At 52.5% G+C, this 24,487-nt stretch overlaps 1 protein-coding gene across 3 annotated transcripts in view; it reads right to left on the bottom strand.

Moving 5' to 3' along the window:
- The window catches only part of UNC5B (unc-5 netrin receptor B), a 62,850-nt gene extending 45,008 nt beyond the window's left edge, over positions 1 to 17,842 (bottom strand). For 2 of the 3 annotated variants that reach the window (XR_004262172.1, XM_032256261.1), the window contains exon 1: positions 17,313 to 17,842. Coding sequence is in view for 2 of the 3 variants with exons in the window: in XM_032256261.1 (XP_032112152.1) it covers positions 17,313 to 17,391 (79 nt within the window). In the remaining variant the exon portion in view is untranslated. The remainder of the gene's footprint in view (positions 1 to 17,312) is intronic. The other variant, XM_032256262.1, reaches the window with a different exon arrangement.
- Between the last annotated feature and the right edge of the window lie 6,645 nt (positions 17,843 to 24,487).

Raw genomic sequence — 24,487 nt, 5'->3', positions numbered from 1 at the left:
TTAGGGTGCCTAGCCGAGCCCTCACTCTCTCCAACCCCCACCTCCCCAACTGTGTTTTTAGGGTGCCTGGCAGGAAATGCTTGGAAGAGGCCAGTGGATGTCACGATGGCACCCACTGCCCCTCAGGAAATTCTACAGGCTGCTGGGCTAAGGGGACTTCCCAATGCACAGCTAAAGCTATAGGAACTCTACGGTTCACTAGTCCAACCCCCTCATTTAACAGACGGGGAAACTGAAGCGCAGAGAAAGTGATTTGCCTTGAAGTAGCATCTCCACTCTGACAGGGTTAAATGGGACAATGACTTCACCATGGAGGTTGCTTGCTGCTGTCAAGCCCATTGTCTTCACCCCCAGCCCCACCCCAAATCTGCTGGAAGGGCAGATATGCTGGCTGCTCGCCATATAAACAACCTGTGTGTTCCAGCCATGGTACAAGTCTGTGACATACCCAGGGAGCTTGAGTGGTGGGAAGGTGGGGAACCCCCATTTCCCTGCTCCCCTGCCCCATAATCTTTCTGTGGGCAGAGGTCCTTCCTCCCACACAAGAAAGCCTGTCATAGGCCAGACAGAATGGTGCCAGATAAGGCCAAGGAATTTGGAATTTGGTAGGATCTGGAATTTCCCTTATGGGGAAGGCTGGTCCCAGCTGTCTACTCATGATGAGCATCCAGAGGGAAGCTGTGCCAGGCTCCAGGGATGGGGCGGGAGGCCCACATAGCAGGGGCCAGAGGCCTGATGAGGTTCGGAGGGCAGAGAGAAGGTGGCTGGTTGTCTTTGGAACGTCCCTTCCCAGTGAGGCAGCCTAGGTCCCCAGGTCACTTGGTGGACAAGCCATTGAAAGCGATTTCTACCTTGGCCACTGGCCTGCCCTGCTCAGTCTGAGGTCCACCTTTGTGGTGTAGCAAGGAGGGCTAGAGGCCAGGGATTGCCAGTCTTCAACCTGCTTGGCCTTGGCTTTGCTGTGTATTCAGGGGTCAGCAGCTTCCCTCGCTGAGCCATGAGTGGAGGTGAGATCCTGGCTCCAGAACAGGCCTGTGTCACTCCTCACTCTGACCAATCGGAGCAAGAGCCCTCAGGTTCCTCCTAATCCCCAGCTGAGTTCCCCTAGAGGAAGCATGGGGGTAAGACAGGGTGTCCCTGAAGGACAATCTAGAATGGCCTACAATGCTTCTTTTCTCTTTTTTTTTTTCAGATGAAGTTGTTCTGTTGCCCAGGCTGGAGTGCAGTGGCACGATCTCGGCTCACTCGCTGCCACCTCCGCTTCTTGGGTTCCAGCCCTTCTCCTGCCTCAGCCTCCTCAGTAGCTGGGATTACAGGCACCTGCCACCACACCCAGCTAATTTTTTTTAAATTATTATTTAGTAGAGATGGGGTTTCATCATGCTGGCCAGGCTGGTCTCGCACTCCTGACCTCAGGTGATCCACCCACCTCAGCCTCCCAAAGTGCTGGGATTACAGGTGTGAGCCACCATGACCAGCCTACAATGCTTATTTTCTTAATCTTTCTCAGCCGCCAAACCAAGGCAAAAGCAGAGAGGAGGTGATGGGGTGAAAATTCAGATGGTAACCGTGTAGCTCAGGAGGTAGCTCTGTCTCCAGAGCTGTAAAAGGCTCTGTCTGGCCCCAGCTGTAAAAGGGCAGTGAAAACACACACGTCGATGACTTTGCGGGGCTGTTGAGTTAATACAAGGGTGTTTTTGCCTGCAACAGCGCTCTGTGCCTGGGAGCAACCGGCAGGCGATGGCGGGACAGCCAGTGATGGCATGGGGCCGATTCTCACCACCAGCTTTAACTCAAGCCAAGGGATGCAGGGCCCTCGTGCACCCCTTTATAGGGTCCGCCAGACTTCAGCTCCTAAGAATCTCTGAGAACTACACTCTCCACCCCAGAAGCACAACTCCCTAGAAGAAGCCTTGGAAAGGAAGTCCAGGGGAGTGAGAGGGAGACGCCCCAAGGCCCTGGTGAATTTCTGCTTAGCCTGCCCTTCTAGCAGAGATCAGGGCCTCTGGGGGCTCGGGCAAGCGCTCTGGTCCACTGGGCCGTGTTGGGAAGGCGGGCGGATGGCTTGATGCACGCTTCCGGCGGCCCCTTTCCCAGGAGAGGCCAGACCCTCAGCAGGCCCTGCCCTACCCTCTGCAAACGCCTCAGGATCCAGAGGCAGGGGCAGAGGAGGACACTGTCAAGTGTGTAATAAACGACTTACTGACTGGTAAGCAGAACTCTCAGGCTTGGAGCAGGACCTTCTGGCAATCATGCCCCACACCATCCACCCAGGGTCCCCTCCACCCTCCGGAGGAGCTGAGGTCTGGCTCAGCCTCTTTTCTGGCAGACCAGATGTTCAGCCCCCGGGGCTTGTTGCTCCCCATGCACCCACAAACACCTACTCTCTCTGACCAATCCTTAAAATGGCAGTGGGGCTGACTGAGGCTGGCTCACTGGCCTGTGGGAAAGGGCAGTTCCATCCATCAATCAACAGCTCTTTAGGGAGGCCACAATCACGTTGGAGGAGTCTGCATTGGATAAAGCAGCTCCAAGTTCAATTCCCTCACCACCCAGGCACTCCACAGGTAACTTCAGAGCATCTAGCACTCCCTGGGCAGTGAGGAAGGTTCGCAGGGGTAAGACCCAGTCCCTGCCTTGGGGAAGGGGTATAGGGTGGGCTCATGGAAGGAGCACTGAATCTGGAGTCCAAAAGCTAGGGTTGAACCTAGAAGACGCCTGACACTAAAAGCTAGATTAGGCCTAGCCCCGTTCTGTGCTGCTGCTAAGAGCTTCCTCCCAGAGTTATCCCGAAGACTGAGCGAGACAATGCATGCAAAATGGCCAGTGTGGGCACAGAGCAGGCCCAGTAGGTGCCCCTCACGTGCTCAAGCCCCCTCCACAACTATATATATATATTATATATATGTGATATATGCCTATATAATGTGAGGCCATAGTGTTTGATGTTTTCCCGTCTGATAAATGAGAAATGGTATCTCGTAGTTGTTTTCATATGTGTTTCTCTGATTCCAAGCGAGTCTGTTTGAGGGTCATTGTTCTATCTTACTTTGTGAATTGTCTGTTCCTGTCTTTTTTTCCACCTTTCTGTTAGGGCTTGATATCTAAAAACACTTTATATACTTGATATCTAAAAGCACTTTATAAACTTGATATCTAAAAGCACTTTGTTCCTTGATATTAGATCTAAAAGCACTTTATATACTATAAATATTAGCGCTTTGTCAGTGGCATATGTTATGAATATTTCTCTCAATTTGTCAAATACTGTGTCTCTTGACTTGGTTTAAGGTGTTTTATGATTTTTTTGGTCAAAAATTTAAAATTTTTTATGTAATAAAACTGACTAGTTTTTTATTTTATTGCTTCTGGATTTTAAGTCATGGTTAGAAAGCCTTTCCCACCCCCAAGGTTAAAAAGGAATTTACTCATGTTTTCATTTAGTAGTTGTATCAGTATTTACATCTAGATCCCAAATCTACTTGGAGTTCAACTCTCTGTATGGTGTGAGGCTTGAATCAAATTTCACCTTTTCCCACATGGCTACCCAGTAGTCTGAGCACCATCTATTAAGGAGTCTGTCTTTACCCCAGTGACCTGTGATACCACTTTGTTATATACTGTATTTCCATAGACTTTTCAGTCTCATTCTGAACTTACTATTATTGTTGGTCTATTTGCCAATTCACACACCAGTAAGCACACCGTTTTAATTACAGAGGCTTTATAGTATGTTCCACTATCGGTAGGAATAGTTTTACTTCTTCTTTAACCTTTTCTAATGCTTCTAATTGGCTACTCTCATTTAATCACATTGGCTAATACCTCTAGCATAGTGGTGAATACTAGCAGAGGTAAATACTAGCAGGGTATCTATTACTCATCTTATTGAAAGTACCTTTAGTGTTTCCCCATCGAATAAGATACCAGCTTTTAGGACTAGGGTGGGGGTGTGTGTGTGTGTGTGTGTGTGTGTGTATTTTTAATTTCAATAGTTTTTGGGGAACAGGCGATATTTGGTTACATGGATAATAAGTTCTTCTGTAGTGGTTTCTGAGATTTTGATGCACCCATCACCTAAGCAGTGCACACTGTACCCGATGTGTAGTCTGTTATCCCTCACCCCCTCCCACCCTTCCCCCATGTCCCTAAAGTCCATCATATCATTCTTACCCCTTTGCATCCTCACAGCTTAGCTCCCGCTTGCAAGTGAGAACATGTGATTTTTAGTTTTCCATTCCTGAGTTACTTCACTTAGAATAATGGTCTCCAGCCAGGTCCAGTGGCTCACACCTGGAATCCCAGCACTGTGGGAGGCCGAGGCGGGAGGATCACTTGAGGTCAGGAGTTCAAGACCATCCTGGCCAACATGGTGAAACCCATCTCTACTAAAAATACAAAAATTAGCCAGGTGTGGTGGCACCCGCCTGTAATCCCAGCTACTTGGGAGGCTGAGGCAGGAGAATCGATTGAACCTGGGAGGCAGAGGTTGCAGTGAGCCAAGATGGCGCCACTGCCCTCCAGCCTGGGCGACAGAGCAAGACTCCGTATCAAAAAAATAAAAAATAAAAATAAATAAATAAAAATGCTTATGATCTGATAAGATTTTGGAAAGGGAATATCTCTGCAGGAACTAGCGGGTGGGAAGGAGACTTTATTTGTCCTGGAAGGTTGAGTGGTCCTCCCCACAGGCTCAGCAGAGGAGCAGTGTGTGGGGCTGGCAAGGCGTGGCCAGCCAGGTGTGCTGCCAGAAGGCAGTGTCCACAGGGTGTCCTGGAGTCTGTGTGGCACGGTGGCAAGCAGTCCTCAAGACCCACCATGTCCCCTTCCAACTTCAGCCTCTCTCCACCTTGGCTTTTATGTCTCAGGCTCTGAACAGTGTGGGAGCAACTCAGAGAGCGAAGACTGGGATGTGGTGGGCTGGGAGGGAACAAAATGCAGAGAAGAAAACTCTAACTCTCTACTCCCTGCTGGGCCTGCCTGCCCCGTTTTCTAAGAATGGGCAGCCGGCCGAGGGATTATGTAACTTCTGGTGGGCACGGCAGATGGTGTGTTGGCTCAGACAGCATCAAACCCGGCACTGACACTAACCTTCTCTGACGTGGCACCCGGGCCTCCTCTGTTCTGGGATGTGGGGTGTGCAATGGGGTCAGGGGATGGGGGCACGAAGATGGGTGAGAAGTGGCCAAAACTCTTGTCACTGAGCTCAACGGCCGTGGCCAGCCAGGCATGGGAGAAGCCAGGGAAATGGGCATGTGGGCCCTCCCATCCCTGCCCCACAGGCAGTTCTCAGGAGGCACTGCCTAGTCCAGGGCTGCTCTGCAGGCCTCCTGCTGCCTCAGATCAGCGGCCCTGGGGGTTTGGGGAATAGTGTCCAAAGCACCTCTCAGGGTATTTTCTCACTTGGCCCTACCTGGCATTCAGCTTCTTTTATTCCTTTTGCCAATGAGTAAACTGAGGTTCAAAGAAGGTGGGTGGGATTTGTCTATCACACAGAGACAGATTTGGCCTTAGAGCTGAAGATTCTAGACTCCTAGTCCAGTGCTCTTCCTAAATGGATAACAAGGCAGGCTCTCACCTCGCTGATAACCCCCAAATGATTACCAAATCAACCCACAGGCCTTCCTGAACTGTACCCACAGTGCTTTATGGCGATGGGCTTTGACGGCTGGAAGGGATCTCAGAAGTCCCTAGGACAACCCCTCTCTACCTTATGTCTAATATGCCCGTGTCAAAAAGGGAGTAAGACAGAAAGAAGGCGGCGGGTTCTGTGGATGTGGGATCCAGCGATCCAAAATCCCGCTGGAAGGTGAGATCCAGCGATTTGTGGATTTCCTTCTGGGTGGAAAAAAAAGAAAACTGACCTTTACTGACCATGTCCATCTCCTTTAATGTCCCCAACAACCAATCGGGGCCCCACTTTATAGTGAGAAGATGCAGGCTCATGAAATTGCAGCTAATGATGGAGCCAGGTTTTCTGATTCCAGGGCAGAACCTCTTCATTTGGACAGAGGAAGCTCAGAGAGGGAAAAGGACTAGCCCGATGTCACAAAGCAAACTAGCGACAGGCTAGGATTAGAATACAGTTTTTTATTCAAAAAAAGAAAAAAAAAATCCAGTTGTCCCAATCCTCAACTTGGAGCTTTTCCGGCTGTTGTGTGTGTGGCGGGGTTGGGGGGCTTGGGGGGAAGGGGGCTGGATCAAATCGGCAGCAGGGGTCCCTGTGCCCAGCATCTTGGCTTTCCTGGGCTGCCGGGGAGGAATTCCAGATCAGCCTGTGGCAGGGGCCCCGGACAAGTGAGACCCTAGTTGAGGATGGTTGCTGGGCCAGGCTTGCTGCTTCCTGGGGATGTTTAATCTCCCAAAGATGCCAGTACTGGACATGGTGCCACTGAGGGTCTGGATCAGCCAGACCCTGTGGCCAGAAATACTCTCCTGCACCAAGCCCAGCTCCTACCAAGAATTTGGTAGCAGTTGCTACAGAGGGCTGAGGCCTGGGGTCAGATCTGGCCATGGCCTTTACATATGCCTACTCAGCCCACACTTGCTCTCAGGCCTCAGAGCCAGTGTCCATGCGGTGGGCATCCTCTTGAGCCGCTAGAAGGCACAATGGAGAGAAGTGATAATGGGCTTGTGGCTACAAGTAGGAAACAAACATTTTAAAGCAGCCTGGACCAGCTGTGCCTTACAAAGGCCACCTTGCAGATGAGTACAAAGTTTACCAGCCCAGCAAGTGTCTGCCAGTCTGCTTTCTCATGTAAAGGGGCCAAGGGCACTTGACTGCAAAACTTGGATAATTCTCTGTGGCCCCACTGGATTTAGTGAACAAATTCCTTCCTACCTAGGGGCTCTGATCACTGAAGACTTTTCTCTGGCTTCCACCGTGCTGGGCACACAATGTTGAAAGAAAGCAAGCAGCAGATAATGCAGGGAGGGAAGCAGGCAGGCAGGAGGGGAAGGCTGGAAGCAAAGACTGAGAATCTTCTAATTCTTCAGTTACTCATCCACAGCAGCAGGTTCATGGGCAGCTGGGACAAAATCACAGCTACCTCTCGTGAGTAGGGCCTGACCGTGAGTTCTCATTCATCCATTCTACAGAGATTTATCCAGTACCTCTGGATGCCAGGAATACACATGAGTGAGCAAAATCAGACTCAGCCTCCCTAGTCACCTAGTGCCATGGCTGCTCTGCCATCACCTAGTCGTTTCAATCCATCCCACTTGCCACTGCCGAACCTGTCTCCCCATCCCTGGGGCCCTGGCTTGGTGACAAGGAAAGGGAAAGAATGCAGGCAGGCTGCCCCATCCAACAGACTCCCACCCCACCACAGGTCACTGCTCACTCTGAATCTCACTCTGTCCTGCTGTGTCACAGAATGACCAAAGGTGGGACAGGGATGGGGGAGGGAGCCAGGGACAACTTTCCTGGAATTCTTGACGGAATTTCTTGTGAGTTCTGCATCCTGCATGGGTGTCCAGGTCCCCAGCCAGGCAGGCGGGCACCTCTGATCGCATTACAGAGCTGCTTTCCTTGGGCTTTGTCTCCTGAAGGCAGTAATGCCTCCAGACGCCGCTTGGGGCCGCTGAGGGTCGCAGGCTCCTGGGTGATCTCAGCAGAAGACTCCCTGGGGATGCCTCTTGGGTCAGAGCAGGCCCAGGTAAGCACCAGGGACCAGAAAAAGCAGCTTCTCTCCTCCTGTCCCTCTCCCTGGCTCTCTGGCCAACCTGGAAACTGCCTCTTGCCACTTGGGGACTCTGTCCCCCTGTTCTGCCCAGAGTATTCACAGGGAGAGAATCAGGCCCAGGCCCAGCCCTAGCCCTAGCCAGGGGTCAGCTAGATTGTGGGGTGGAGGAGGGGCAGGAAGAGAAGGGAAGGCAATGGAAATCCACAGAGCACCCACTCTGCCAAGACTGCATATGTGTTAGTTCACGTCACACCAGCACCTGGTGGAGGTGGTGGAACCATGCCTATCTCATGAATGGGGAAGCTGAGGTGCTGACCCAGGTACTTCCAGAAGATTCAAATCCTAATACCTGGGGCCCCTTCCACTGTACTAAGAGACCTCAGGCCCTAGAAGTCTTGAGTTGCTAGATGATCAGACATGAGTCAGAAGCTGAATGCAGTAGCATGTGTCTCCTGGGTGGACGTGCCAGACATTCCCAGCCATGCCTTCATGTGCACATCCCCTAGCAGGGTCCTACTCTCCATTTACCCAGTCTCTCATCCTTCAAGGGCCAGTCAAGTGCAAACCTTCCCTCCTCCAGTAAGCCTTTTCTGACCACCCAGGCCACAAGAGATTCTTCCTCTCGACATCACAGGCATTTCCCTTCATTCCACCCGATACATGGTACCCACATGATGATGATGATTACGACGATGACAGTGAATGCTACCGAGCACTTCAGAATATGCAAAGCACTCTTATGCATAATTTCATTTATCCCCAAATCTGATGAGACTGGTGCTATTAACACTCCCATTTTACAAATGAAGAAACTAAGCTCAGAACTAAGCTCAGAGAGGGTAGGCAACCTGCTCTAAGACACACAGCCAGATGGTTGCACTGTCAGGATTTGAACCCGAGTCATGTGACTGCACAGCTTGCCCTCTAAACACTCGCACAAGACCCCTTCAAAGACACACACATCTCGGCTTATCCTTGAATGGTTCCTCTCTGTTGTATCATCCTAACCCGCCTTGCACCCCAGCATCACAGGCCTGGCACTTGGCCCACGCTTCAAGCAGCAGCACAAAGCCCATCAGTTCTTCAAGAGTCAGGCCCATGCTTTTTTCGCTTCTGACCACAGATCTCAGCACTTGCTCAGACAGAATGAGTGCGCATGTGTCTCAAGTTTTAGGGTGGGCTGGTGTTCCAATGCCCTACGTGGAGATGGGAGTCCTCATTCTCCAACCCTCAAGATTAGCCTCCCCCTGCGTCTGATAAATGGAGCCATGCATGGCATGGGTCCAGGTCTGCAAAGTCTGTCCCTAACACACTCTCAGCAGGGTGCACTTGAACTTTGGAGTGGGTGACAAGGGTAGGGGACCACGGGCCCCTTCTCACACATGCCCAGGCTGCCTCTGCCAATGGGGCCCTTCTCTACCTCCTGGGCCCTGCTTGGTATCTGGGGTTCTCAGTCTCTGAGGCAGGAGATGCTTATGGAGCAGGAAAAAGGGACCAGAGTCCCAGAGGGTGATTTACGGCTTCAAAGAGAGAGACCCAGGGCCACATAATGTGTGCAAGGGCATTCCAGTCAATATATTGACTTTCCGGAGGGGCCTCTGTAAACACAGTGGTTCTGGGCCTCAGCTACCTCTGTTGCTTTCTAGCTGCTAGGGCCTCTTCAGATAGAACCAGACAAAAACCCCACATCCTTACGCATCATCCTTCCACCTTTGCCCCAGTCCAGACTTACAGATAGGGAGGGAGACCAAACAATCAGAACTCAGACAGGGAAAGGCACTTGCCCAGGGTCTTATAGCAAATGAAAGGGAAGAACCAGAGTCTCCTAACTCCTCGGCCAGGAGCGGCTGAGACTCCCGGCCCTGACTTCCCAGCTTTCACTCCCGTGGAGGAAGGTGCTGCCGCATCGCTGGGCTCTCTCTGGGGCAGGCTGCATGCCAACAGGCCCTGAGTGCTCACCGGACACCCGGCACTGTGCTAAGGGCCTTACCATGCATCAGCTCATGAGACTCTCAAGGCAATTCTAAGGATGATGTTATTATTACCCCCATTTTACAGGTGAGAAACGGAGGCACAGTCCAGTTAGGTGAGCTGCCAAAGGCCACCAAGTTAGTCAGTGACAATGCTGGGAGGCCATGTTAACCTCTTCAGAGTTCCAGCTGGCCACGCCATGCACTCTTCTGCACCAGAAGCCAAGGCCCCAGGGAGGGGTGTATGTGGAAACAGAGCAGCTGTGGGTTCCCAGAAGTGGTGATGACAAAGGATCCCCCCACCCCCACCCCTGGCAAATGGCTCACAGAAGTGCTAGGTGGAGGATTCCTTCCTGCCCTTCTTACCCGCTTTGTGTTCTCTAGTGGGGACGTGGCAAAACATAGGGAAATGCCTCCCCATGGTCGCACCCCCAACATGATCCCTGCCAGTGCTTAGAAAGTATTTTCTGGGCTCATTCCACTTTTGGGAGCCACACAGAGAGATCCAAGAAGAAGAAAGCCTTTTGCCTCCAGGCCTTGCCCCAGTCCTAGCCCACAGAGTCAGAAGCAGCCGAGAGGGCTTGTGACCCAGGCACACACATTCAGTTGAACCTGGGATGCTAGAAGGGGAAATGGGGCCAGAGGGTTGGTTCCTCAAGGATTGGTGCCCATCCCAAGATGGTGAACAGAGCAGAGGCTAACAGGGTCAAATTTCCCAAGAGCAGGGAGAGGTCAGCTGGCGCTCCTGCCCACATGCCCAGTTAGCAAGCACCTTCCATCCTCTCTTCAGGACATGCTCTCAGAAGGACCAGAAAAGGACAGAGGCAAGGGCTGGCACTCATCACCCCTCCAGGAAACCCCATGCCTTAGAATCTTGGCGCTGCTCTGCTCTTCCCTGCATATCATCTGTCACCCTCACATGGCATCTGCAACTCTCTGAATGCCACTTAACATTTCTAGAGTTGACATCAGCGTCCTTTACAGATAGCACCTCCTCGAGGGCTGTGGCCATGGCTGCTTAGGAGTTCTGACCTTGTGATGGTTAATACTGAGTGTCAACTTGATCAGATGGAAGGACACAAAGTACTGATCCTGGGTGTGTCTGTGAGGGTGTTCCCAAAGGAGATTAACATTCGAGTCGGTGGGCTGGAGAAGGCAGGCTCCCCCCTTAATCTGGGTGAGCACAGCTGAATCAGCTGCCAGTGAGACTAGAATATAAGCGGGCAGAAAAATGTGAAAAGAGAGATGGGCCTAACCTCTCAGCCTACACCTTTCTCCCATGGTGGATGCTTCCAGCCCTGGAACATCGGACTCCAAGTTCTTGGGTTTTGGAACTCAGACTGGCTCTCCTCGCTCTTTGGCCTGCAGACGGCCTACTGTGGAACCTTGTGATTGTGTGAGTTAATACTTAATAAACTCTCATATATACATATATATATATGTATCTAATATATGTAATACTTAATAAACTCTCCTTTGTGTATAGATAGATAGAGAGATCTGATAAACTCTGATATATATATCTGTTCCATTGGTTTTGTCCCTCTAGAGAATCCTGACTAACATAAACCTGGGTCCCAGTCCTGCCTCTTCAGCCTCCTAAGTGAGCTTCCACCTCCTCGGTGGGTTCTTACAAGGACAAAGTGTGGTTGCACATACGAAAGGCTTTGTAAACTGTAAAGCCTGTGGGCCTCCCTGCTCCTGAACAGTCCATCTTATCCTCCAGTTAAAGGATGGCAGTCCTTCCTGTGGCCAGCCCTGGAACACAGGGAAGCGCTTCTGTGACCAAGAAAGTGGTAAGGGCAGTGGAGGCCAGCATGTGTGTGGGTGTGTCCTCTTTCAATTGCCACCACGGTGAGTCCCAGGCCCCAGCCATGTCAGCCTGAGATGGGGCTCTCCACTGGGGATGCCACCCACTCAAGCTCTGCTGGCCCCTTCTCCAGCAAACTCCAGAGACCTCACTCCCCTTGGGGGAGACAGGCTGAAGCATGAGCTGACCCAGTTCAGAGGGCAGATCTCCAAACCACAGCCGTCCCATGCTCTGGGGAAGCTGGAAGCTGACTGAAGGAGACTCCCAGTCTGGGACCCTGGTCTTCCCAGGGGCAGTAGCCCAAGCAGCTGGGCTGGCTTAGGGCCCATCTTGGACAGCCTTCCTCCCTCTGGAACACTAGGATCCACCTTCAAGCAGGCCTGTCCCATCTGACTCAGCAGGGAAAGCTGTCCTCTGCCCTATCAACAGCAGAACCTGGCACTCAGGCCAAACCCTCCTCACAGTGCAGGTTGGTGGCAAAATGAGGTCTCTTTAGTGCTGACAGGCAAATGTCCTGTGTCCCATCCCGAAGAGGAATCCCCAACAGAATACAATGGATGGAGCTTCCCATGCCTGGTGGTGACTCACTGTCCCCACATTACACATACCTATTTATACACAAACACACCACAAGCGCGCCCATATGACATTGCCCACCCCCCACACACCCAAACACACACACAGCCTATACATCACACATCCTGAGTTACAAAAGGCACGCTCCTCAACACACACATCCATCCTCCAGTACACACCCTGTGCACGCCTTGCCCCTGTGCACGCCTTGCCCCCACGCACGCCTAACACCCCAATGCAACACCACACTCACCCTCCCCTCCCACTGCAAACTCCACCTCCGCCCACCTGCTTAATACACATTCTCACCACCCCCACCCCTCCACACACACACACTCCTTAATACATACTCTCACACCCACAAGCCTGCCTTCTCGGAGAAGCGAGCCGAGCCGAGCAGCGCGGCCAACGGGTAAGTTGCAAGCGCCGGGGGCAGCCTGTTCTGGGAGGTGAGAAGGAGGGCGGCACGGCGCACTCACTCGCTAGGCGGTGGCGTTAGAGCTCCCGGGGCTCCAGCGGACCGATTTAGCTCGGCTGGCGAGGAAGGTGGAGATGGGACGCACCGAGTGGGGGTGGGGGGCGCTGGAGAGGGTAGAATCCAGCCCCCCAAGCGGCGGAAATGCTAATCAGGACGCTTAGTTGGAAAGGGTAAATTCGGGCGCTCCCAGCAGCCCAGAGCTTTAGGAGAGAAGGAAGAGGAGACAAAAGGGGTGGGGGTGGGGGTGGGGGAGCGGGGAGGATGCTGATTTATGCCTGCACTTCAGCAAATATTTTCGCTGCCATTAGCGTCGCCGAAGGGGACGCCGCGGGGACCTGTGGCTCAGCGCGCTCCGCCCGGGCTTGTCTGCTCACCGGGACCCAGCGGCCGCGGCGGCTCCAGGCCGGAGCTCCAATCCAGCGCCACCCAACCCCCAGTAGGGGGACGAGGCCAGCGCCAGGATGCCAGCTTCTCCCAAAAAACTTCAGGGAGGGCTCACCTGACCCAGGCTCAGGGAAATGCTCGGAGCCGGAGGAAGTGCTCACAGCGCCCCGGCAGATCGCAGACCCTAAGGGGGCAGGAGGTGGCGCCCCAGCCCCCATCCTCTGGAGCCAACCCAGTGGCTGGGAAGTGCCCATACCCTAGGCCTTCCGGAAAATGCTCTCTCCTTGTATTATTCTAATTACGGTATTTTTAATTTCCTTTGAAAAAATAAGAAACATAAAAGCACAGAACGCAGTTGTTTGGTTTCATTTTGCCTTCACAGCTTTAATGACTCTATTTGTGGAAGCTGTTTAGGAAACTGGTGAGGAGGAGGAGGAGGAGGAGGATGCCAAGAGAAGCACCAGCTCTGGCCTGAGCGCCGCGTTCTCCTCCCTACCCTCTGGGGGCCATCTGCCCAGGCAGCAGTTTCCCTGGGCCCAGGCTCCCACCCCCCAAATCCTAGCCTAAGACCCATCCCCCTCTACCCTTTCCTGAATGCTGCAGTGGCCTCCAAGCTGTCTCCTTTCCATGCAACCCCAACTCTGAGGGTCAAAAGACCTGCTGCTTGCAGGCCCTGGGGAGGGAGGTTCCCAGCACTGTCCATTCAGAATCACTAACCTTGTTGGAGAGCACTTGGAATGAAAAGGATCCATCTCCCCCCAGCCCATCCCCAAAGTCTTAGGCAGCCCATGACCCTCCTTAGAAAACCTCCGTGGCTCAGGGAATTCGGGGTAGGAGGCAGACCTCATCTTTAGCCTGACACTCAGGAAAAGAATCATAAGACCTCTGGTCCACAAGAAACTCACCAAAAAAGAGGTGGAGAGGACACTGGCTCCTAATGCTTTGAAATAAAAAGTAGAAACATATTCTGTTCCCAGACTCTACAAATGAGTGCAGAGCTCTAAAATGCTAATGTTTATTTGGCCCTGCAGCCCAAGGGAGCTTGGTTTGTGACCCTCCCTTCCCCAGGTCAGGGCAGTTGCTCAGGCCAATGATGGTCAGGGGAGCCACCTTTGGGCACTTGCCTGGTCTCAGAGCTTCGCTCCTGACCTTTGGCTCTGCCTTGGTTCCCCTCTCCTGGAACACCTCTTCACCCTCCCAACTCTCAACCTCTTTCCTCTATCCTGCCATGAGTTCCAGTCTAAAGCAGCCATCAAAGCGATTTTCTCTTTAGCTGCCTGCCTTAAGTGATGCCTCAATTTCAGAGTTTCAAGCCCAGACCCATGACGGTGGGTCTCCAGCTCAGGTGGAACAATGGAGCCAGCACTAGACTGAGGTCGTGGGGCCTCAGTTCATGCTACCCCTGAGTCCCAATGTGACCTTGGGCAAGCTGGCCTGTCCCAAAGTGTCAACAGTTCAATAAGTGGATTGGAAAAGAGGAGAATCATTTTTATCCTACAGAATTCCCTGTTTGTGGGGGAGGGGAGAGAGGTGGCAGAGAGAGATTACAGGAGAAATTCCTTCCCTGCAGTGGTGCTTTCACTTTAATGAGAAAATCCATTAAGACACTTGATTTTCCATTTGTTTAAGTGAGATGGCTGTTTGCTACAGTGAGTGCAGAGGGAGACGAGGACAGGCCTACACACACACACACACACACACACACACACACACACACCCCAAGCAGAGACACTAGAAAACTCTGATTTTAATTGTATCTTAAAAAGAAGTATTATCTTGACACCTCGGCTCCTTCTCGACCATCCCAGCCAGAGGCCATGGAAAGGCTCATTAAAAGCTCCAGGAAGGGCTGAAAGGTGGGCTGGAAGGCGAGTTCCAGGACCAACCAGGGCTTCTGAAGTGGCCTTTTCTGGCTAGTCACTTGCTGACATCACCTTCTAAGGGTCTGGGGTTTTATGGTTCTAGTTTTGATTTCTCCACCATCAGACTTTACAGCTTAAAAAAAATTCTCAGTGCTGTAAAGGGAGCTCATTCCCATATTCACTAGGGATGGTGGGGGTGGGGAAAATGAGAGAGAGGTGCCTGCCACTTGAGGGGAGCTTGGACACACCCAGGAAAGATCCTTCTCTGCAGGGACAGCCTGGCCTGCCACGGTCTGTTACGGGGCTCATGGCAGAGGGGTGGGTGGATGAGAATGGGAGGGAGGGTCTGCTGGGCTTGAATCAGCCTGGCTATTGGACAGGAGCCCTTCACACAAGTCTTCGATTTGTGGTCAAGTGAAGGCAAGATTTGGAGAAAGCCAACACTCTGGCCTTGGTTTTCCCCATTGGTGAAATGGGGCTTATGAAAGATCCACTGGAAAAACCCAAAGAGCATTCTGAAAGAATAATGCTCTGTGCCTGTGGCATTAGAGAAAAAAGATTGTGTGGGAGGCAGGGCCATGTTCTCCCTCCTGAAGGCAGGTTTCTAAGGGCCACACATTCTGGGCAATGAGAAGGCTGCAGGCTGACCCCACCAGCTGGCCCATCTCCAGGCTGGTGGGCAGGCAGCTCCTGCCGTGCTAAGTAATGAGCACAATTCCAACACGGCTTCTGCTCGCTGGTGAGAAATCAAAGCCCGGTATTAGAGGCCATTTCTGGCTGAGTACCATTCGTGCCCAAATCCATCAAAGCCTTGGGCCTGGGGTTTCTTCTGGGGAAGGTGGGGGCTGGATGCTTTGTTAAGCAGAAAATGCAGGCCACCCCCAGCCTTCCTGGCCAAGCCCACCCACCCAGAGAACTACAGGCCAACCAGCCTTGTCTTTCTCCTACCACAGCCCCGAATTCCCAGAACCTGAGTACTTATTCCTGATTCCACTGTCCTGCTGGTACAAAAGCAGCTTCCCAAGACACAATCCTGCCCATGTGCCATTAACAGAGACTTCACCCTACTCTCCAACCAGAAACCAACACCCCAATCCAGCACCTCCCACGACTAACTGCACCCTTTAAAACAAGGTTGGACATTCAGCAGCCTGCCTTCCCCCGTCCCCATCATTACCTTCCAACTTCAAAACACTGCTTTAAATACCAGAGTCTGCCCAAATCATAATTAACTTGGATCAAATGATTGAGTGTTGTAACTCAGGACTTGCACAGGACTTGCATCCCCCTGCCCCCCCAAAAAAGTGGGGAATGTGCTAAAGCCAAGCCTTCACTCCTGGCCGTGGGAATAGTTAATTCCAGGGTGAGGAATCTTTGGCTATGGGGGGGGGGGCGGGGAGGGCGGATAGCAACTTCGAAGCAGGAGGTAGGATGGCTGAGGGCTACGTCAACTCGTCCACTTTCTGCTCCAGTTCTCCTGCTCCATTCTCAGCCTCAACTCAGAGAGGACTCCGCGCAGGAGGCCCCTTTCCCACCTGGCTCCGGAGCCAAGGTGCCCAGTGGCCGTGGCCAGCCCACCTGCTGGGGTTCGGGTACCAGAGGCTGGCTCCAGTCAGTCCACAGGCTCTGGAGGGAGATGCAGCCTGGCCAGCGACGCCCGCCCGGTCCAGCTACAGGACGAGCGAGAAACGTATCAATCCACAGCGAGAGAGGCGGGTCAGGGACTTTATATCAGGAGCCCACCAGTCCGCAGAAGTCATCTTGGTGGGTCCGGAGCGGTCGCTGTACCGAGGAAAGCGCACCTAGTCTGTTCCCCGGACAGCAAGAATGTCAGTGACCCATTTAAAAGGAAACTCGGCAGGATCGCTAAGAACTCCCGCCCGCATCCAACACACACACACACACACACACGCCCCGACACTCAGGGAAAAAAAACAATCCTTCCAGACCTGCGGGCCCCGCGATCTCGTGCAAGCTGTGTGTGCAGGACTTAGCCCTCTCCGCTTCAGGAGCCCTGGAAGCCGGTCTCCCCCGGCTGCCGAAGCGCTTCCTGTGCTCCGCAGGTCTTTCGCTCTCTCCCTCTGGTCTGCAGATTCCTGTCCCTGTAGCGTTAAGAGCCTAGGCGAGCCGGGACCAGACTAGGAAGTTACCGGCGTACGGCAGCGAGCGCACACCTTGCTTATGAAGCCACAGTTCTTTTTCCGGGCAGACGCCAGGCGCGCAGGGAGCCGGGGGGTCCCCAAGAGGCGGATCCTCCCGGATACTCAGACCCTGACTCCGACACCCCTTCCAAGGAGAAGAAGGGATCCCTTTCAGGAGCAAGCAGAGAGAGTTCAGCTTCCTGTGAACCCCTTTCCTGCGCCCTCCTACTGCGATGTGGATGCGCCATCGCCCACTTTGGGAGGCAGTAAAATCTACATTCTAACTTGGGCTCCCTTGCCGCTTTCCCTGCGCGCATCCGTGCGACGAAAGACCACCTCAACTTCAGGGCAGAGTAAGGCGCAAAGGTCCCCTAGCCCCGCGCCCCCAGGCCTGATCACTTCTTACCTGCTTGACTCAGCCTCGGGTCCCAGCAGAGCAGCAGTGCCAGCAGCAGCGCGCCCCGAGCTCCGCTCCGGGCCCACATGCTCCCGCGGCCCGGTTCGGGCGCCTCTCCCCAAGGGCTGTCTCCCTGGCCCCAGCCTCGCCGCCGCCGCCTCCGCCGCCGCCGCCTCCTCCTCGCCGTCCTCCCCGGCGCCCGGCCGCGCCAGCCCGTGCCTTCCGTGGGGGCAGCGGCAGCCACGCTGCGCGGAGGGCCGCCTGGCACTCGGAGCGCGATGGGTGCCTGGCGCCGGCTCTCGAGCCACGCTCCGGCGCGCCCCTCCGGCTCCGGGTCTCCGAGCGCTCGCCTGGCTCCGGCGCTCAGGCTCCGAAGTTGCGCGACCGCTCAGTGGCGCTCGCAGCGGCTGCGCCGCGCCGTCCCAGCCCCTGTGCTCGCCTCTCCGAGCCCCGCCGCCGCCCGCGGCTCCGGCGCCCTCGCCGGCCCCAGCCGCCTGCCACAGGGCTGAGCGCCTCCGCTCGCTCGCCGGAGTGAGTTCGCCAGCCGAGGGGCACCGCGCGGCCGGGGCGGGGCCTGGGCAGCAGAGGGCGGAGCCAGTAGGGAGACCTTGAGGGGGGACGCGACGGCCATCTGGGCGGGGCGGAGTTGGGGGACTCCTGGGGAGGGTCCTCGCGAGACGCTGGGCCCAGCGCTTTGAAAAACCCGGCCGCTGGAGAACGACTGGACGTGGAGTCGGCCCAATTTTCGCTCTCCCAAATGAAGGAAATGTGCCTCTGCTCCTTCGTTTGGCTTGGCCAAGTCAGCTTTCTCGTCTGATTGAACGTAGGACTCTCACTTTTGGCTTCCCTGTCTGTAGTATGCGCTCTGTCTTCCACAAGTGGGGGTCTTTCCAAAAAAGGCTCCCCAAATGAGAACACTCAAGTCATGGTTACGCGGGGGCTTACAGCGATATGAAGCTGGGCATAGGTTAGGATCATCCTGGCTGACTCTACTTGTCTGTATGATCTCCGGCAAGACTGTTAACCACACCCCTGGAAACCCCTCCAGCACTCTGATCCTGGGTTGTTGTAAGGCAGCCTCCTACGTGACTGTGGGACAGACATTTTTGGCTCAGTGTAAACCTGGGACTCTGACCCTTAATTACGGTGTGACCTTGAACAAGTTACTTAACCATTCTGATGCTCCCTTCACCATCATCTGTAAAATGGAGGGAAAGAATAACTATTTCATAAGGGGGCATATAATTAAATTTTAAAAATCATGTGAAAACTGCAGCGCAAGTGTCAATAATCTCTCTTTCGAAGATTCTCCCCTCCCAGCCAGTCTGATTCGGGGGTGGCCCACCACCCAAGGGTGGGCCAAGGAATACGTGGGGACGGGTGAGGTTTGAAGGATGGGCAGTTCTTGGGATTGAAACCCAGAGAGGTCAGAATGAGCGGATCTCAATTAATTCTCGCAACCCTCTGAAGTAAGCACCATTTACATCCCGTTTTACAGATGAAGGACCTGAGGCACAGTTGTAAAGCCACCTGCCCAAGATCACAGTGCTTTGAGTGAATGAGTGACTGAGCAAAGGGGACAGGGAGATGAGACTGGAAGGAAACCCTCTGAATGGGATAGCCTCGCTGGAACACCTTCCCTGGGTCTGGATTGGGCTGTGTGAAGGGGCCTATCCCCGTTATTTCCCCAGAGGTGAGGTAAAGGCAGGACTACCCAGCACCTTCTCCACACACACTCCTCTCACAAGCCGGGGTCTGGAGCATCTGGGGGAGGTAGTGCATGCAGTCAGTCCATCTCCCCAACGCTCTCTCACTAGGCACCCAGCATCAGGAGGATGGCAATGGGTGGGGACTGGGACTCCCTGGAGAAGGACTTCAGTCCATTGAGAAAGGCTGCTTCGGGCAAAGGTAGGTTGTTTAGCTTGGCCTCCGACAGCCCAGGCAAGGGCAATGGATGAGAGAGTCAACAGCTCAGCACACCCAAACAGCTCCACCCTTACAGACTGCAAACACACACACACACACACACACACATACGCACACACACACACACCCATACACACCTGCAAAGGTACACACACACAAACATACAACAAAGACACACAGGTGCAAAAGGACTCTCCCAGAAACATCACACCTACAAATAGGCACCCCACTCCAGAGACACCCACATACCAAAGATGTATGCCTAAAAAAAGCAAACACAGAGACAAACACAACTGAAAACACGAATAGGCAGATGACTCCCAAGACAAATAGATATCTGGATCCTTAACTACCGCCAGGAAACACATACAGGCACGCCTGTACCAAGACCCACACCTGACTGTCATCCCCTGGATGCAGTCACAAGGTCAAGGTTTTGCTCATGCTGGAGAGCCCAGCAGGACCTCTGCAGAGGTGGGCAGCAGGCAGAGACCGAAGCATGTTCTCTCTCCCCCGGACCTTCCTTGTCTCTCTCCTTCAGGCCAGTGGGGTATCGGAGATTTTTCTAAAAAGTTCCAGTCCTTGGAACTTTGCTGTTTAGGTGGTAAAGTGTACCCAGCAGGCCTTTCTAGTCCAGTTTTCTTGGTATCAGGTTTCTTGGCTTTGTGTAATTCCTGGCTGGAAAGAAGGGGGACTAGGAATGGGGGACAACCAAAAGGAGGGCATTGACCCTCTCCTGCCAGTCCCTGCCCCACATCCCTGCTCAGCCTAATCATTCTCTCAATTCTTGAAAGATGCTTATGGGAGAGCCTGGGCCCTGCTCTCCCTCCAGGACTCCAGCATCAGGGTAGGGGACTTTGCAAGTTAGGAATCTCTTTCTAACTGCTCTGTGCCCCTACTCCTGTACCAATTCTCTGACCCTTTTCCAGCCACCTACAGCTGAGTGGTTGCAGATGTGGTTCCTCTCCAGCCCTGGCATCTCAAGAGTGCAGGCTCTCAGCTGAGGCCAGGGAAGGGGCTTCAGAGAGGGTCAGACTGTCCAGAGCCATGCCTTTCCCCAGGATGGGTGAAAAATGGGCAAGGTCCCCACCCCTGAGATGACACATTGGGGTGGCAGGATTAAGATTTGCCTGGGTGTTCCCAAACCCAGTGCCATGGGCCTCACAGCAAAGGCGTTCTGCTGCGAGTTAAGCACGAGGCCTAGGCAGTAAGCTGCTTAGAGTCAGGAGCCCTGTGTTCCCTTTCCCCACGGCTTATCTAGCACTTAAGACAGTTTCCTGCACAGCAAGGATGCGAGCAACCTTGGTTTGAGTGGGAACGTTAAGAAGGCTAAGGGAAAAGGGGTTGATGGTCAGAGGGCCTACAGACTTGCTGTGGGAGCTCCACTCTCCCCTCCCTTCCATTTCCTGGGGTCTGGGGGTTCTGAGGCTGGAAGTGGGGCAGGCTTTATGGCATAGATCTGCTTTGAAATCAGTCCCAGAGCCAGTTCTGATCCTTAGTAGGGATTGCAGATGCTTCCACCGTCTACCCTCCCTTCTCTCAAACCACAGGACAGTGTAGGAAAAGCAGCTCTGGATCCGGATGGATGCGGCCCTAGCCCTGGGGGCTGCTGCTACCTGCTGGGGGATCTTAGACCAGTCACTGAACCTTTCCAAGCGTTAGCTTCCTCGGTTGTAAAATGGGAATAATGACTACCTCACAGGATTAAAAATAATAAGACCAATAATCTGGCTGTATAAAAATTGCCTATTTGATAACAATTACTATTTAAAAGCAGCTGTAGAGGCTCCCTGCAGGAGTGGCTGGCGGCTTGGGGTTGACGCCTCCCGCTCCTCCGGGACCGTGTGCGCGAAGCTGCCACCAGGCGGCGCGCTGCCGCTTACGCCTCCCCGTGGCCGCTGCTCTCCCGCCTCAGACGCTGGAGAATTGTCCTGGTCCCACCCCGCCTGAGGCCGCCCCGAAAGGGTCCTTGCCCGGGGTTGTCAGGGGAGAGGGCTCTCAGACGACTCCGCTTGCAGGATCTTGAGTGGGAAGGCTTAGGAATGAGTTCACGATGCCTCCCCTGAGTCATTCGGTCCAGAAGCGACCCCCAAAACCTGGACCCTGGAGAAGACAAGCACCTAAGGCTGAAGTCCTTAACGCTTGCTTTACCATCTCTTTGTAATAAGCTATCAGAGCTGGCCGGGCGCGGTGGCTCACGCCTGTAATCCCAGCACTTTGGGAGGCTGAGGCGGGTGGATCACGAGGTCAAGAGATCGAGACCATCCTGGTCAACAAGGTGAAACCCCGTCTCTACTGAAAATACAAAAATTAGCTGGGCATGGTGGCGCACGCCTGTAATCCCAGCTACTCGGAGTCTGAAGCAGGAGAATTGCTTGAACCCAGGAGGCGGAGGTTGCGGTGAGCCAAGATCGCGCCATTGCACTCCAGCCTGGGTAACAAGAGCGCAACTCCGTCTAAAAAAAAACCAAACAAACAAAAAAACTATAAGAGCTAAGGTTGAGTGCTTACTATGTAGCAGGTACTATCCTAAATCTCTTCAGTCTGGCGCGTTGGCTCATGCCTGTAATCCCAGCATTTTGGGAGGTAGAGGCAGGTAGATCACTTGAGGTCAGCAGTTCAAGACCAGCCTGGTCAACATGGTGAAACACCATCTCTACTAGCAATACAAAAATTAGCCAGGCATGGTATTGCCCTCTGTAATCCCAGCTGCTTGGGAGGCTGAGGCATGAGAATCGCTTGAACCCAGAAGGCAGAGGTTGCAGTGAGCCGAGATTGTGCCATTCCACTCCAGCCTGGGTAACGGAGCAATACTGTCTCAAAAAAAAAAAAAAAAAAGGTACGGTTTTAAACATTTTAAAGTGCACAATCCAGTGGTTTTTAGTATATTCCCAGTGTTGTGCAGCCATCACTGTTCTGGAAAGTCCTACCCGACAAGAAACCCAAGCGGCACTCAGGGCATCAGAGGAACACACTTTAATACGCTGGCAGCCCAGAAGGGTTTGCACCCAAAAGTCTGGATCTGGCTAAGAAAAGTGCACGGTTTTTATAGGTGAAGCGGCAGGGGAAGCAACTCAGGAGTTTATACAACGCAGTAGGTTTTAGGCAGCGAGGCAGTTTCTCTTAAGGTTTTCCAGTTAGTAAGCGGTAAGCTGTACAGAAGCAGAAAGAGGCAGTTACTAACAAAAATAGGGACAGTTTCAAAAATAGGGACGGTTGCTGACAACGTTGTGAGAGCCCCCGGCAAGCCTCTGGTGCAAGCCCCACAGTCCAAAGGCTGAAGAACTTGGAGTCTGATGTCCGAAGGCAGGAGGAGTGGAGGGAAGCATCCAGCGCAGGGGAAAAAGAAAAAAGCTGGAAGACTCAGCAAGCAAGGTTAACCCACCCTCTTCCTCCTGCTCCGTTTCGGCCGAAACGGCAGCTGATTGGACGGTGCTCACCCACATTGAGGGTGGGTCTTCCTCTCCCAGTCCACTGACTCAAATGTTAGTCTCCTCTGGCAACACCCTCACAGACACCCCCAGAAACAATCCTATACCCGTCATCTAGGCACCCTCAATCCAATCAAGCTGGTACCTAATATAACCATCACACCGGACGTCTATAGGAAGCCAGACACCCTGCCAAGAGCTCCACCTGAGTTAGCTCCTTCAGTCTCCTTGATTACCCCTGAGGAGATGCTATGATTTTCCCCATTAAAAAATGGTTATCATTGCTGGTATCTTTTAAGCAGGACTTGAAGCCGTCAGTAGGTACAGAAGTCCCCCCACCCTTATCTGAGCTTTCACTTTCCATGGTCTCGGTTATCCACAGTAGACTGAAGGGCAAAAATATGAAATGCAAAATTCCAAAACCAAAACAATTCTTAAGTCTCAAATTCAGTGACTTCGAGTGAGGAAATTACCCCTTTGTCCATCCCTTTTAAAAAATGGCAAAACAGACGGGGTTTCCCTGCTTGGCTAGAAACTGAGGCTAGAGCCAAACCTAGGCAGGTGGCTTCTAAGTCTATGTGTCTAACAAGCCCGAATCCCATGTGTGTTGTTCTTTTATCTTAATGACATGATTTCCCACTGATCATCTCAGTCGTTCCTAGAGATTGGTGTTAATCATGGCCCATGACAATGGAAACCACAGTTCCAAAAGGGAGAATGACTTCTTGAAGGTCTGCTGGTAAGTATTGACCCTGAGCTTTTAAACACGCATTCTTATGACTAGTCCACAGTACCAGCCTTTTCTAGGTTCTGCCTAGACTTATGGATGGGGAGTTATCTGTGTAGGGGGATGAGGAAGGGGAGAGGCTACACATAGTCTAACAGGGCTTAAAATAACAAGATAGTCCTATTACACTTTCTCATTCTCTATTGTTTTAAACATTCCAATTTAAATGTATTCAGGTAAGCATCAAATTACTTCGTCTAACAAAAACATCAGGCCACTTGAGATTTGTCTTAAAACTACAATGATACAGCTTTTGAAGTATAAAAATGTCTTTTGTCATTTAAAATATGTTCAATTTCATCATTGTTCCTGGGATACTTCCAGTATTGTTCATGTGTCAGGGACCATTAATCAAATTAAACACAATATGTATATTATCCAGAGAGTACAAGATAAAGTAAATAATTCACTCAATGGGATTAATATGTAAATCAGCTTTATTTACAAAACACTGTCTCGAGAATTATAATACTGTAAAGCTTTCATTTAGGCAGAACTATAATCACTGAAGGTATAGCACTTCCTTGAACTAAAAATGAGAGATAATTAAAAATGAATTTGGAAGAGAGACAAAATCCCCATGTTTCCTGTTGTGGTTCTGGATTTTTGGTGGCAGGTTCTTTTGAAAGCTGAGTCAGCACTGAAAATAATTCACTATTACTTTCAGGATAAAGGCCAAAGAAATCTTCCAGTAGAAAGTATGCTGAAGGTGATTCACAGATGCTTTCTGGAAAACCAGGAGGAAGAAGAGGTCCCTGTGCTGTGAACTGTCCTCTTGGACACATCGGCTGTAAAGATCTTTACTGAAGAGGCAGAGGAAAGAAACCCTGTAGCAAAGTGGAGTGTGTGCATGTGTGGGAGGAGAGATAGGTGAAAAACTCTCTTCTGTGGACTTCTGACTCCTTGGTGAATGGCCGTATGGGGAGTGCCCCTTGTCAGATATCCTATCCTTCTTGAAATTTCAGCAGCCAACCACCTGGTTTGGAATATTAATATTTACATTTCTCTTTGTTCAACTCTTTTGTTATCAAACCAATTTC

Source organism: Sapajus apella, unplaced genomic scaffold (assembly GCF_009761245.1).
Source record: "Sapajus apella isolate SASKATOON/1434 unplaced genomic scaffold, GSC_monkey_1.0 scaffold94, whole genome shotgun sequence".
Lineage (NCBI taxonomy): Eukaryota > Metazoa > Chordata > Mammalia > Primates > Cebidae > Sapajus > Sapajus apella.
This window is presented reverse-complemented; position numbering and strand designations above follow the sequence as displayed.